This window comes from Pelophylax lessonae, assembly GCF_965119305.1.
Source record: "Pelophylax lessonae genome assembly, chromosome: 4".
Lineage (NCBI taxonomy): Eukaryota > Metazoa > Chordata > Amphibia > Anura > Ranidae > Pelophylax > Pelophylax lessonae.
In genome coordinates this window covers 607,316,376-607,332,909 of record NC_138771.1, presented here as the reverse complement: position 1 = coordinate 607,332,909, position 16,534 = coordinate 607,316,376, and the positions used below count along the sequence as shown (strand labels likewise).

At 41.8% G+C, this 16,534-nt stretch overlaps 1 protein-coding gene across 9 annotated transcripts in view; it reads left to right on the top strand.

The window, feature by feature from the left end:
- Positions 1-16,534, top strand: part of CACNA1A (calcium voltage-gated channel subunit alpha1 A) — a 496,856-nt gene that overhangs the window by 347,143 nt on the left and 133,179 nt on the right. For all 9 annotated transcript variants that reach the window (XM_082255807.1, XM_082255800.1, XM_082255805.1 and 6 more), the window contains exons 28-31: positions 2,890-3,091; positions 6,541-6,705; positions 13,182-13,292; positions 16,296-16,379. In XM_082255807.1, the coding sequence (XP_082111933.1) occupies positions 2,890-3,091; positions 6,541-6,705; positions 13,182-13,292; positions 16,296-16,379 (562 nt within the window). The remainder of the gene's footprint in view (positions 1-2,889; positions 3,092-6,540; positions 6,706-13,181; positions 13,293-16,295; positions 16,380-16,534) is intronic.

Here is a 16,534-nt window from a genome sequence, read left to right as displayed (position 1 = left end):
GCAAGGCATTTAACTCGCAGGCCAGCCCCCGTCCAGTGGGGCTATATCGCAGCAGACCTAGCGCGGAGCTGATATCTGCACCCGCTCGCTAGCCAGACTGGGGTGACCACTGGATCTAGTTATCCAGCCTGTCGCCCAGTCCAGCAGTTGTAACTCTTATAGGAGAAATCCAGGAGGAAAAAATGTCTTATATAAAAAATTTTGCCAGGACCAAAGATCCCAGCAAGGAACTAGGTCCTTACTCCTGACTAGGCAGAAAAAAAACTGGGTGGCTATAGCAGAGAGAGGGAGTACACCCTCTGGGTGTAGCCAGAATTTTTTTCTGCCTAGTGTCCTTCTCCTGTAGGGGGCAGTAAAACCCAAAAATTATGAATACCAGGAGCTTTGTCCGCCAATGAAAGAATGAGAAAAACAGTTTCCATTTGTAGGTTTTTTTTTCTCCTTCATTAGCTGCAGCAAATCCACTGAAACACTCCATTTTTAAAGCCAACCGCATGCAGATTACATTTGCATAGTAAACACTGTGGTGAAGGAGCCATAAATCAAGAAACAGAATGCAAGGGGAACAGCTAAATACATGGTTGAAATCATTCATCTTTCAGCCAATGGCTGTGGCTTGAATCCTGCCTACTGGTTGGTTGTGCGTAGCCTTTTGTGGTGGGAACCTAGGTATGCAGCATGTGACTACACTGTCCCTAATGCTTTGATTAAGGACAATGAAATGGCTGAGCATACATGTGTGTTGTGCATCTGCAAGTCAGCTACTAGTTCAGATCGGGATAGTGCTTCAAAAGTAGTTTTAACACAAAGGAAGCAACCATATCTTATATAACTTTGAGTTTACTTACACTTCAAGTACAGTCAATCTTGTAATGCAGACAAACCTGCCATACTGTATAGCCAAGTTGGTGATCTCAGTTTTCTCCATAGTAGTTAAATTATAATAGTCATTTATCAACCTGCTCCCTGCCAGCTAAGTGGCAGCAAAAGAGCCCCACTGCACTGAAGAGATCTGCACTCTCCTTCTGTGAGGAAGCACCTAGTGTTAGGCTGTGGCCCATGATAAATGCTTAATGGGTCCCCACTCAGATTGTCAAGGCCCGATGAGTTAGATGCCACTGACAAGTGAGGATGCAGGCTGAGGAAAGGTCCGTCCAGACCCAAATCATACTACAGAAATAGGAATAGGTAGCCCGGCCGCCGCACACCTCACCCGGCCCAAGTGGTTACCAGGTAAAAGCAGCCTCAACTTGATTCATCCAGACCACGACACCCAACATGTTTCTCCCCACACCAGGGCTTAATCATGGAGCGGGGTGGTGTGAAACATGTTGGGGTCGTGGTTTGGATGAATCGAGCTGAGGCTGCTTTTACCTTTTAACCACTTGGGCCAGGTGAGGTGTGTGGCGGCCAGGATTTCTCTACCTAGTGTTAGACTGCCAGTACTTTCCAAAGCAATAGAGCCTGATAGAATTACAGATCTACTTCCCAGACTTATGTCTGCTGTGCAAAGGAATATGGGAAGCTAATATGAAGACAAATTTAGGCACTTACACTAACTGTAATAAAAAAAATAGATATAACATTTTTGATTATTGCATAATTTGGTTAATTGTGTTATACCTGCCCTGAGTTTAATAAATATATCACAGCTGTTGATTGCTTTGTATAGGTTCTCGATTCATCAGGTGCTTATCTTAATAAATTCCCTTAGTGTGGCAACATAGTAATATGTACAGGAGATGACTAACAGGAACATTCTTCACACTGTTAAAATATCACCATTGTATAGCATGGAAATACAGTGGTTGTGTCTTACTGTCTCCTAATGAAAGTATTATTTCTTAGTGTAAGTTTTATGTAAAATACAGTACAATTTCCCACTACAATACATTTTTTTCTTGTCTTTTTGTCTCATTGCCACCAAATGCGCCAAGTAAAAATGATTATCGAGCGGAGACAAAAATTACTGCATTAGTAAGATCCCCAACAATGTCCCTCCAGAATCAATTGCAGACTTGGAGGGTTTAAGCCGGGTGCACAGAAGTTACACATTTTCTTTTATTTCACCTGTTGGATTAGCAAAATTTTACAAAAACTATGCAGTGGAAAGGGCTTGCCTGAACAGATATTTATAGATACAAAAATGATGTAGTAGGAGAGGGCCTGCATGATCAGAGCTTTATAGATACAAAAAACAATGCAGAGGGAGAGGGCCTGCCTGATCAGAGATTTATAGATATAAATTAAGAAAGATCAGGGCAGCACAGTATCTTAGTGGTTAGCACTTATGCCCTGTAGTAATGTGGTCCTTGCTTCAAATCTTGGTCAGGACACTATCTTCATGAAGTTTACTTATTCTTCCTTTGTTTGCGTGGGGGTAAACCAGTTTCCTCCCACACTCCAAAGACATGCTGATAGGTTCATTGTCTCCTGTCTGTCATATTCTCCATGCCAGTCCTAAGTGCAAGCAATTGAGAGAAAGGACAAAGAAAGACCTGGCAACTTACATTGAAAAAAAATGCCAATACATTTATATGGAAAAGACTCTCAAGTGTATTGTACACAGAGCTGGCCAAGAAATGGATATGACTAAATGGATATATATATATATATATATATATATATATATATATATATATATATATATATCCATTCAGTGAAGGTCTAATTCGTTTTTGGCCAGCTTTATTTAGAAGATTATGCAAAGAGCTGTGTAACTACCCACAGTAACCTATCATGTTTAAGGCTACTCATATGATGAACAATTAAATTGTTCCTTGGCTGCAATTTACCTCCGTCTCACCTTAATACCTAAAACAGAAATGAACTCATGCCTCTGTGTACTGGTAGCGCCTCACACACTTGCTCTTCTCTTTCCTCTTGCAGTGTACTCAGACACTCTGTGGATGCCACCTATGAAGATCAAGGACCCAGGCCAGGATTCCGCATGGAGATGTCCATCTTTTATGTAGTTTACTTTGTAGTCTTTCCTTTTTTCTTTGTCAACATTTTTGTAGCCTTGATCATCATCACTTTCCAGGAACAGGGTGACAAAATGATGGAGGAGTACAGCCTGGAGAAAAATGAGGTAATGTAAACACCTTAACCCCTTCTGGACCAGAACATTTTCCCCCTTAATGACCAGGCCATTTTTTGCGATTCAGCACTACGTTACTTTACTTGACCATTGCGCGGTCGTGCGATGCTGTACCCAAATAAAAGAAATTTACTTTTTTTCCCCACAAATAGAGCTTTCTTTTAGTGGTATTTGATCACCTCTGGGATTTTTATTTTTTGCGCTATAAACAAAAAAAAAAAAACGACAATTCTGAAAAAAAAACAAAACAAACAATATTTTTCACTTTCTGCTATATAACATTCACCCCCAAAAAATGTAAAAATCTAAATTTTTTCATAATTTTAGGCCAATTTGTATTCTGCTTCATATTTTTGGTAAAAAAAAAATCCCAATAAGCGTATTTTGATTGGTTTGCGCAGAAGTTATCGCGTCTACAAAATAGGGGAAAGATTTATGTCATTTTTTTCATTTAGTTTTTTTACTAGTAATGGCAGCGATCAGCGATTTGCAGCAGACAGATCGGACCCCTAACTGATATTTTTGACACTTTTGGGGAGACCAGTGACATTACTACAGTAATCAATGCTAAAAATATGCACTGTTACTGTACTAATGACACTGGCAGGGAAGGGGTTAACACCAGGGGCGATCAAAGGGTTAAATGTATGATTAGGGGGTGTTTTCTAACCGTGAGAGGGATGGACTTATAGAATCAACACAGGGACCTGTGCTCCTAAATAGGAGGAACACAGGAGCCCTGTGTTGATTGCTGATAGAACAATGGCCTGCTGTGTATACAAAAGCAGACCGCCGTTCTGTCTCCTCGGGGAGTGAACGTGGATGGCCGGCGGCAATTGCGGCCTCCGGCCCTGGAGATCAGCTTCCCTGCTGGTAAATAGGTGCATGCCTCCAGCGGCGCGCGCGCCCTGACGATCGCTGAAGAAGCGCCGTAAGGGTATGACGATTCGTTGGAACCTGCGAATATCTGCGGCGGCTGGTCGGCAAGTGGTTAAAGGAAAATTATAGGGTTTTTACATGTATTTCTTTATACATTATGTGCAGGGAGACAAACTAGTTTTTACATGTATAACTTGTCTTAGTCCCCGTTCACACTAAGTCGCCGTAGGTCGCCTCCCATAGGGAAGCTGCAGACCCGTTCTAATAGGAGCGACACAAGTCACTCCAACTTAGAAAAAGGGTCCGGAGCTTCTTTGGGGCGACCAGGAGGCGACCGCCATAGACTTCAATGTTATGAAGTCCGTGGCGGCCGCTCCGAGGTCGCGGCGCGCTGCTCGCACCGCGACCTCGTAGGTCACGGTGCGAAGTAGCGTCGCCCCTATGTGAACGGGGCCTTAGATGCTTTGCTTAAAAAAACAAATAAACAAAATAAACAATAGCTTCAGCACTGATTACACACCCACTTAAATGAATCATGAGAAGTGGCTCCACCCCTTCCCCTATATGGGGCCAGAGAGATACAGTCTGAAAGAAAACAACTTCTGCTGTGTATTAGGCTCGGTTCACACTTATGCGATGCGGGAAGGCTGCGAATTCGCAACCTGTTCCCGCATCGTAAACGCACCCTTGGCAGTTCACACTGCCATATGCGATACGCTGGGGGTGTCAATGTAATCTTAACGACACCCCCAGTTTGATCACGTTTCGTAGTGCGATCTTACAGTTCGCACAGGATCGGATCGCACAAGTGTGAACCACTGTGCGATCCGATCCTGATGCGGTTCAAAAACAGGGTCATGTGCGACTTTACTGCGGGTGCAGTGCGAATTTAGCCATACAAAGTGTATGGCTGAATTCGCACTGCACACCCGATCCCATTAAAAGGAAAGAGCAGTTCGCTCCGATATTATATGCGATCGCCGCAGCCGCACATATGTGAACCGGCACTTACTGTTTATTTGTAAGATAACAATTTCATAAAAAAAAGGAAAATAAAAAGATTAAAAAATCATTTAGAATAAAATTATCCCTAAACAAATTTATATAAATAATCATTCTTCACGCTATAACTCAAAAAATGGCCTCAGGCAAAAAATTGAATATACAGATGAAATACATTAAATACATATAAGGGAGCTGTTTTACTCTTTTAATATTATGTAGGACTTATTAAGATGATTATAAAGAGCCCACAATTTGCACAGCACTTTACAAAATAACGGATGATATTACAGTGGTCAGTGTTGTCTGCCCCCTTTAATATTGGTTTTCAGTGTTTAGTGCTCAGTGACATATATTCATGGTCAGTGTGCCCCTTTGAGACCCATATGCCCCCAATGTGTCCCCTTGCTGTGCTTATTGGCATTCATTGCCCCACCCTACATCCGCAGTGCTGTTTAAAATCAGTTATATTGCCATACAATATGTTTAGGTGGAGGAATTACCATATATAGTAGTATATTGATGGTATCCAGGGGGGGCATCATCCCAGAGAATATATCCAACAGCACCACAGATTAATAATATGGAACTTTTAGCCAGGATCTCATTTATACACACAGATTCATAAACTCAGTTAAAACTGTATTATATATATGCTTATCTCATAAAATGTGTGAAGGAAAAGATATTCACAGTATATCAGATACAAACAGCATGGCAAAAATGCTTCAAGACATTGTGATATGACACAATATGAGACAAAAAAAGCGAATCATCAAAAAATACAAAATAACAAAATATATTTAAACTACACCTACAATAACAAAGTTGTATATTAAAACCAATAATCAAAAATCGAAATCAGTAAAGGAAATGTCATGGACAGTTTTCTATATTGATTTTGATTTTTTTTTGTATTGATTATTGGATTTATATTATTAGACTTTGTTATTTTGGGTTTAGTTTAATAACATTTTAGTGATTTTGTATTTTTGATGATTTGGTTTGTTTGTATTTTAGAAAATGTACTTGTTTAATGGTTAAGCTAGATAGATTGTATTCCAAGATCCTGAAGAAGCGGCCTCGTCCATGAAACGCATTGACAAAGGAGAGCTATTATTGTCTCATATTAGAACACATATTGTCAGAGCTCCTTGAAACATTGTTGTGTTGTTGTTTTTATCTGATATATTGTGAAAGCCTTTTCTTTCACAAATTGTTGAGACAAACAATTTTGACTTTAATAAAAAAAAACCATAATATGGTTTTATTTTAGTTTATGAATTTATGTGTATAAATAAAATCCCAGTTGGCGTAAGTCTCAATAATTGATGAATTAATTGATTTATAAACAGCACTCCAGAAATGAATGTCCCCCTCCCCACTTTTTTAGTATATGGTAATAGGGAGTTGGTTAAGGGTGGATAAGGTGGTTCTAAAATTTCACTGGGGTATTATAAATGGCCAAATGCAAACACTTCATATTCTATTTCTTTAATGTTTTTCTGTGTTCCATTGAATAATTTATTTTCCCTGTTTGTTCTCTTCCCATGTTACAGAGAGCCTGCATCGATTTTGCTATAAGTGCCAAGCCCCTGACTCGCCATATGCCGCAAAACAAGCAAAGTTTTCAGTATCGAATGTGGCAGTTTGTTGTATCGCCACCTTTTGAGTACACAATTATGGCACTGATTGCCCTAAATACGATTGTGTTAATGATGAAGGTAAGAAAAGGCAATCCAACATTTATTAGGCTTTGTTAAAAAAAAAAATGTGGCATGACTACCATAGTTATAGGGGTTGGACTGGCTCTAGCATTATCCCCAAACTGCATTGCAGTGGCTTCAATTTCAAGGCTCGGTTCACATACAGTATCCCGCAAAAGTAAGTACACCCCTCACATTTTTGTAAATATTTTATTATATCTTTTCATGTGACAACACTGAAGAAATGACACTTTGCTACAATGTAAAGTAGTGAGTGTACAGCTTGTATAACAGTGTAAATTTGTTGTTCCCTCAAATTTACTCAACACACAGCCATTAATGTCTAAACTGCTGGCAACAAAAGTGAGTACACCCCTAAGTTAAAATGTCCAAATTGAGCCCACAGTGTCAATATTTTGTGTGGCCACCCTTATTATCCAGCACTGCCCTAACCCTCTTGGGCATGGAGTTCACCAGAGCTTTACAGGTTCCACTCCTGCACGATGACATCACAGAGCTGGTGGATGTTAGACACCACCTTCCATTTGAGGATGCCCCACAGATGCTCAATAGGGTTTAGGTCTGAAGACATGCTTGGCCAGTCCATCACCTTTACCTTCAGCTTCTTTAGCAAGGCAGTGGTCATCTCGGAGGTGTGTTTGGGGTTGTTATTATGTTGGAATACTGCCCTGCTGCCCAGTCTCTGAAGGGAGGGGATCATGCTCTGCTTCAGTATGTCACAGTACATGTTGGCATTCATTTTTCCGTCAATGAAATGTAGCTCCCCAGTGATGGCAGCACTCATGCAGTCCCAGACCATGACACTCCACTATGCTTGACTGTATGCAGGACACACTTGTCTTTGTATTCCTCCCCTGGTTGCCGCCACGCACGACACCATCTGAACCAAATAAGTTTATCTTGGTCTCATCAGACCACAGAACATGGTTCCAGTAACCCATGTCCTTAGTCTGCTTGTCTTCAGCAAACTGTTTGCGGGCTTTCTTGTGCAGCATCTTTAGAAGAGGCTTCCTTCTGGGACGACAGCCATGCAGACCAATTTGATGCTGTGTGCGGTGTATGGTCTGAGCACTGACAGGCTGACCCCCCCACCCCTTCAACCTCTGCAGCAATGCTGGCAGCACTCATATGTCTATTTCCCAAAGACAACCTCTGGATATGACGCTGAGCACGTGCACTCAACTTCTTTGGTTGACCTGGGTGAGGCCTGTTCTGAGTGGAACCTGTCCTGCTAAACCGGTGTATGGTCTTGGCCACTGTGCTGCAGCTCAGTTTCTGGGTCTTGGCAATCTTCTTATAGCCTAGGCCATCTTTATGTAGAGCAACGATTCTTTTTTTCAGATCCTCAGAGAGTTCTTTGCCATGAGGTGCCATGCTGAACTTCCAGTGACCAGTATGAGAGAGTGAGGGCGATAACACCAAATTTAACACACCTGCTCCCCATTCACACCTAAGACCTTTTAACTAGTCACATGACACCGGGGAGGGAAAATGGCTAATTGGGCCAAATTTGAACATTTTCACTTAGGGGTGTATTCACTTTTGTTGCCAGTGGTTTAGACATTAACAGCTGTGTGTTGAGTTATTTTGAGGGCACAGCAAATTTACACTGTTATACAAGCTGAACACTCACTACTTTACATTGTAGCAAAGTGTAAATTCTTCAGTGTTAGCACATGAAAAGATATAATAAAATATTTACAAAAATGTGAGGGGTGTACTCACTTTTGTGAGATACTGAATATACGAATTGGATGTTTTTTTTAACTGCATTTGATTCACATAACATGTGAATTGGACCGGCTTTCAATTGGGCCGGTTCACACATGTCTGGGGCAGCCCCAGGACCCCTCCCCACCTGGACAGACTGGCATCTGTCGTGACCAATGTCCAGTACAAGGGGAGAAAGGACTTGCCCTGTATCGAGGTCAGGGAGCACAGCCATCAGACCAGAGAACTCATCTCCTGACACAGACCAATCAAATAGTCCAGTGACTTGGGATACTTGTCCCATTGACCAGCATCTCCTTTTGAAGGAGGCTCATGTAGAACTGTGCAAATGAAACCGCCACGAAGGTGGACATCATCAGGCAAAACACTCACATACATGCCTGACAGCCACTTGTGCGCTAGCAACAGTTAAATGGCAGAACGCAACTTCTGCAACTGCTTCAGAGAAAGGAACACTCTTGCCAGAGCTGAATCCAGAGTCAGTCCCAGATAATCCAATCTCGGAACCAGGGCAGTCTTCTGAAAATACAGAAATCACCCGATCTCCTGCAACTTCTGGGGAGTAATTTCCACACCTGCCGTCAGAGCTGATGCAGACTCCGCTTGCAAGAGGAGGTCATCCAGGTACCCCAGCACAGCAATTCCCCACTAACGCTGCAACGCTAAGACCGGGGCCAACACATTCGTGAAGAAACAAGGAGCAGAGGCCAGACCAAAGGGTAATGCCACAAGCTGATAGTGCTCCTTACTCACAGCAAGCAAGGGAACGCTGATGCCAGGTGCAAATAGAAATGTGAAGATAGGCATCCTGACTTCTAAGAAGCCAAGGAAACCCCTTGATGCAGGGACGCCACTGAGGTCCAGAATTGGACGAACTTGCCCTCCTTCCTGGGAACCGTAAAAAGGGTATAAATATAACCCCCCGAAAAACGTTCCAACACCAGAACAGGAACAACCACACCCTTGGACAACAAGCTTTGCCCTGCCCACAACAGAGCTTGCAGCCGATCCGGGGGCAGGTGCACATTGGAAGGAAGGAACCTTTTTAAAGGACAAGAACCGGATACAACCACCACATGGGACCCCCTGGTCCCTGACCCGGCAAGGCCACGGCCCCGGAACCAGCGAAGACGCTCCCCCCCCTACATAAGACATGGATGGGGAAAACCTTAATGCCAAAAGGGCCTTGTCCTGCTCCTTGATTGCCAGATCAAACCTGCTAGAAACCTCTTGAAGAGGCTTTTAACCTTTTTCCTAAGTCCCTGGGACACCAACCACCCCAGGGAGTACCCATGCCCCTCACAGTATCCAGGGAAGGAGAGGAGGGGGCCCTTACTTACCGATCCAGCGAAGCGTGTGGATAACACTCCCAAGACAGAAACCTCCTCGCCACTGAATGGGGGAGCTGTCGGCCAGAAGGAACGCTGTGACTCAGGCCGAGTGGGGCTATGTTGCGGCCGACCAAGCGTGGAGCTACAGTCTGCACGTGCTCGCTGTCCGGGCTGAGGGGACCAATAAAACTGCAATAGCCCAGCCCATCGCTCAGCCCGGCATTTGCTAGAAAATCTCCACAGGAAAAAAACGGGATCCAAAAACAAACAGCAAAAAACAATAACAATAAAAATGCCAGGACCTACGGCCTGGCAGGGAGACTAGGTCCTACTCCTGAACTAGGCAAGCAAAAAATGGAGCACCTCTAAGCAGAGAAGGGGAATATGCTAGCTGAAGACAGCCGACAGGGTGTAGCCAAGCTTTTGTGTTGTCTGCCTAGTCCTACTGCTGTAGAGGGCAGCATATCCCTATGGTGAAGAATATGGAGCTGTGTCTGTCAATGAACGGAAGAGAAAAATAGATTTTAGAGGAGCGAAGTGTCAGAATAGGCTTGGGAAGGGAGTGGTTAAACAGCTGAATGGTGGGACTGAACCCAGGGTCCTCAGCAATCCTGTATGCATACTTTATGACTACTGATCCAATGTGAGAATTATACCAACTGTCTCGTTTCAGGCCTATATGTAGGAGTGTATACATGGATGTTTCTCAATCCCACTTGAAATATATTTTTGAAGTCCCTCAAACACACTTTATGTAATAATTATACAATCTAACTGGAGAACACATTTTCTTTTAGTTGGTTTCATGAAAATCATGTGTGGTTTAAGCACTTGCCATGCCATTTTTTTGTTTTGAAAATTGCTGTGGATGGGAAGCCATCTTAAATGCATGATAAGCTGTGCATACACTTCAGATGCATTTGCACTGGTTTCACTACTGCTTTTCAAAAGGAAATGAAAATGCCCTTGTTAAAAGTTTAAAACTGAAAACTTTAAAGAAAATACATCTTACAATACTCATCATCCTATCAATTGCACTATTAAAACAAGCTAAGTCATTATTGAGGCCATGAAGAACATAGACCAAGCTCATCACTTGCTCCAGGGGTGCCCATTATTCTCTATCACCATGCAGGCCAGATATGAACCTTATTTTTTGCAGCCAAGGCTGGAAAGGATAAGTACACAAGGAACCATGCATAGCAGTAGCAAAGCTACAGACAGCAAAACAGCATTAACCACTTCTGGACCGGAAGGTTTTACCCCCTTAATGTGCAGTCCATTTTTTGTGATACGGCACTACGTTACTTTAACTGACAATTGCATGGTCGTGCGACTAAAACTGATGTCCTTTTTTCCCACAAATAGAGCTTACTTTTGGTGGTATTTGCAGTTTTTTTTCCTTTTTTTGCGCAAGAAACAAAAACAGACTGACAATTTTGAAAAAAACAAAAATGATATTTTTTACACTCTGCTATAAAAAATATCCAACAACAAAATTTAAAAACCTAATTTTTTCTTGAATTTAGGCAAATATGTGTTGTACTACATATTTTTGGTAACAAAAAATCCCAATAAGTGTATATTGATTGGTTTGCGCAAAAGTTATTGCGTCTACAAACAACAGGATATTTTTATGGCATTTTTATTTACAGTATTTATTTTTTACTAGTAATAACGGCGATCAACGATTTTTAGCGGGACTGTGCAGCAGACAAATTGGACACCTAACTGACACTTTTTTTGGAACCAGTGACATTATTACAGTAATCATGCTAAAAATAGGCACTGTTACTGTACTATTGACACTGGCAGGGAAGGGGTTACCACTAGGAGTGATAAACATTCATTTAAAGTGCTGCACAAAAAATGGTGCATCTGATTGGAGACAAACAATAATTGATATATTCTTAAAAATAACTAATTCATTGAAATATTTAAAAAAACATGCATGGTCTGTCATAGTATTTAAGTGATAAACTAATGTATGTGACAAACAATAGACAATAAAAATAAATAATATATATTTTGTGAGAAAATGATGAAAGCTGATAAGTGATCCCAATCACCAGTGCTATTGAAACAATCCATTAATTGAGAAAGTGTAACGGCTTGTCAGACGTGTCGCCCCCACTCTTGTAACCCCCCCTAATGGGTGGGTTCTCACCTCACTGAGTGTGACCTCGCAATTAAGCTTGGTCTAATACAGCTTGTTAACCCCCACAGGGTAATGGTAGATGATCCCTGCTTTTCACAATCCAGGCTCCCAATCTAAGATCTGCAGCACCAGCAGCTCTCTCACATAAGGAGCAAACACAAATCCATAGTGCGAGTAACGTAGATAAAAAAATGAACTTTATTAAAAATAAATGTGGCACTCACATGTGACTGGTGCTAGAGCGCACCAGTCTATCCAGGTGAAAAAAATACAGAGTAATCGGTTGACGGATGGCCGAGCGTATCCCCAATGCAGAGTTGGTTGAAGTCAGCGTTCCACATGCTGTGAAATGTTGCGATCACCGACACTAGCCTGTCCCCTCCCCTACGCGTGACGACACAGGGTCTCGTGACTTCCTCGGGGGGATCTGAATGAGTTATTTTTAAGAATGTATCAATTATTGTTTGTCTCTAATCAGATGCACCATTTTCTGCGCAGCACTTTAAATTAATGTTTTTAGCCATCTACATTGACCGAATGTAGAGTGATTATTGCAAGCTGCAGTACTTATTAACCCTCAAACCATAGTAGCTCACAGGATTATTACTAAATTTTAACACTAGGAGTGATCAAAGGGTTAAGTGTGTCCCTAGGGGATGCTGTCTAACTGTGTGGGGGGAAGGACTGACTAGATGAACACCGAGATCCCTGTTCCTGCTTAGCAGGAACAAAGGATCACTGTGTTTATCCCTGACAGAACCGCAGTCTATCTTGTTTACATAGGCAGACCGCTGTTTTTCCTCTCTGGGGAGCGATTGCGGTTGACCCGCTGATTGGCTCCCCCTGTGGCTCCCGCTGGCTATTGCACGAAATGACGTACAGGTACGTCATTTCGTGCCATAGAGCCATCCTCCCGCAGTATATATAGTATTGTGGCAGGTTGGCAAGTGGTTAATCTGAAATTTGAACAATATATGCTATGAATAGATAAAAAGATACAATAAAAGATACAGTTTTCATTCTAGGATAAAATCACACCCAACGTAGAGCAGCAAAGTCACATAAATGGCAAACATCTCGCTGGTATGGCGAACATTTACATTTTTTTTTAATTACTGGTCTGTCCTGCACCAATGAGATTGTTTTATTGATTTCATATAGATGGCTATTCTTAGAGATTTTACATAAGTAGGTGACTATTAAACCTATTTAAAGGTAGGGCACATATTGACTATTTCCTGTCTTTCCTTTAGTTTCATGGGTATTCTAATACGTATGAACAAGTGCTAAAAACATTCAACATTGTCTTCACCTCCCTCTTCTCTTTGGAGTGTATACTGAAAATCATGGCTTTTGGGGCTTTGGTAAGTTTTGCTATCAATTATCCTATTTTGTGTAGTTAGTGCACCCGTCAGTGTGCAGCAGCCTGTGTACTGCAGTAGGGAAGGAAAAGACACGACAAGCAGGCACTGCCCTTGTTTATTTTCTTTGTCAATTACAATAGTTTTGGTGGGCTTTGTAAATGTGTTTTAAGCCTTGTTTTTATCCTGGCAAGAACTATTATGTTTAAGATCCGGTTCACACTACTCCGACTCAAAGTCGCCCCGACTTTGGGCGACTTTGAAGTCGCCCGTGCAGCACGACTTAATCGCGGCTTGCAAACGACTTCTCATAATAGAAGTCAATGCAAGTCGCTCCGACTTCGCCCAAAAATAGTGCAGGAACCTTTTTCTAAGTCGGAGTGCTACTTGTCAGGCGACCAAGTTGCCTGACAAGTTGAAGTAGTGTGAACCAGCTCTTAGGCTCATTGGTACTGTATTAATAAACTGTATTCTATTAAAACAAAAAAAAAGGGGGGGGTAGGGGTCCTAGACCTTCTACTAGGCCTTAACAGTAACAAATACTGTAGAAGTATCATGGTTTGTATGAAACCATGCTATTTGAGTGTTACTAAGGCAGTGCAACAAGGATAGGTTGGGGGAACAGTACAGGTGAGAAAACATTATGGGAATAATACTAAACTAATTCACAGCCTCATCACTTTACAGTATATGTAGCTATGTATACTGTATGCAAAATAGTTTGAGCTTATAGATAAGGAAACACTGCTTGGTTGAGATAGAGATCACCATTGCACATCTAAAATGCTGTAAAACCTGAAAAAAGTGTAAGGCTACAATAGCTGACCTCTTGTGAAATTGCAAGTTGTCTTGCTGTCTTCAGTTTTTTACTTGTTAAAACACTGACCTCAAACAAACATGCTTATGAGGAAGATGGAAGTCAGAACTAATCTGCACACTTCTACTATCTAGAGTAAAAGGTCAGTAACAAAAACCAACAATCCTCCTTCTCATAGAGTTCCCTATAAATCCAGCCATGTTGCCTATGCATGTTGACAAAGGAGTGTTTGAGCAAACTGTGTGTCAAGCACTGATTTTGGCAACAGCTGGAGAGAAATGGTGCTTATTATAAACGAGAAAACTGAAGTACTGTACAAGGTAAATGCTGGAGACCAGGTGCTCACAGCAAAGTATCAGAATAAACTGTCTTAGGAACTTGCATATTGTCACAGACCAGGGTACAAGAATGCGGGAGACCAGTGATGCTCAAGGTATCGCTGCACAACAGGTGTCCTCAGAAAGCATGCTGGGACAACGGTCTTTGTAGGTGTGACGGAATCCGGACACCCGACTGGGTATCTTCACCAAGAATCTTGCTTCCTAAGCTGTGGAACACGAGATCCGTGAATCTGGCTATAGTTACCCCAAGAACTTGACAGTACCAAGTTTTGGAGGGAACCAGAATGAACTGTTTATTGAACCAACTTACAGACTTTTATACACTTAAGAAGTATGTCAGTGACCAGTCAAATATTTACCCAAAACATCACACAATGGTTAGATAAGGAGGTAGGGCTGACCATGATATCATTACCATGCCAATTAACTGAGCACTTAAATCAGCCTAGGTGGAATGCACAGAATGCTAGCAGCAAACAATAGATGACACAATTAACCATCTGAACAATCAGGGATCTCATTCTAGGTTAGACCTACCGGCATTGAGCTCCCAAAGAAAAATAGGCATGATTAAAGTGTAAACACATCCCCACAGTAGATAATAGGTTGTTGTGTGAAAGACAGGTGGCTTGAGTTGATGAGATTACCAATAAGGATTGCTCCACACAGACAGTGGCCAGGAGTCTAGCCTGCAGTCCTCTCCCAAAAGCCTCCTAAGTCTGTGACAATATTGTCCAGAAATATTATTGTCCCAAGTGAAAGAGCCCCTCACTCTTTCAACACAAACCACACATATAGAACCCAGGATAACCGGGGTAACACGAAATGCTGAGTCCGGTGTGGTTGTACAGTGAGTCTGATTAGTGCAGACCCGACTGGGGTTCTTAGTCACCCTGTGCCCCTAATAGACACAGGGTGACTTACACATAAGAGGGGCTGGGGAAGCTGGACAAGAAGTTTCCTGACCTCTCTAAAGTAATCTGGGTTCCACAAGCCCCCCAGCCAAAGTCACTCCTGTCACAGTAGGAGTTAATGAAGGAAGGGTTTACAACCATTTCAAAGTGAACCTGTTTCCATGCACAATAAAGTATATACATTCTCTGGAAAAACAGTAGTAGCTGTTTAAAATCTGCATTCCTCTCTGTAGCTTTAAATATTATGTGCAGTATTATGTAGGAAAAGAGCTAAGAGTTCAGTGGCCTTGTTGTGAACTTTAAATCTGAATTTCTACATAATATTTATAGCCTCAGAGGTGAATGCGTACTGCTTATACTGTTTTTCCAGATGGGCGTATTAATCCGAATGCAGTATGACACTGCCATAGCAGACCATGTCAAAGGAGGGTACACAAAAAATTTGCCATCATCTGTAACCCTATTGAGTTTCCCATTGCTCACTACTATTGCCAAAAGCAAATTTGTTTACAAATTTTATGAAATATTTTATTTTTTATTCTGGGCTAATGAAAAACATTTCTAGTAAACCTGCAACCCGCAAACAAACCAGTTGCACTTGTAAGGACTATTTATAAATGTCTTTACACAACACTCATACAACTTTCACCCAGGATTCATTTTTCCAATGCAATTCAATTGGAATATGTGTGAGTCCTAAGTGAATGTTGTGTGAAAACATTGATAAGGAAATCCCCATGGTGTATTCTTTATTACAATAAATGTTTCTGAATTCAGTAAGGATTATACTGACAGTTAGAGCCCACTGAACTGTGAATGTACATATAGCAAATTTGAATTGTGAATTTTTATTGAATTTCTAGGATAGTCCTTAGACAAACACAGGAAATGTTAAAATCTTAAATGTTAATGGCTTTATTGTGGTCTGTTCTAGAATTATTTTCGCGACGCTTGGAATGTCTTTGATTTTGTGACGGTTCTCGGCAGCATTACAGATATTGTAGTTACAGAATTCTGGGTAAGTGTAAAATATGGTGGGTTAAATGTTATCCCTCCACAGAGCATTGGTGGGTCCGTTCTGAGCATAAGTGTGTGTCGTTAAGCAGCTCATCGTGGCTGCCCTGTGTACTGATGTCTGCTCTGCCCTGTGTACTGATGTCTGCTCTGCCCTGT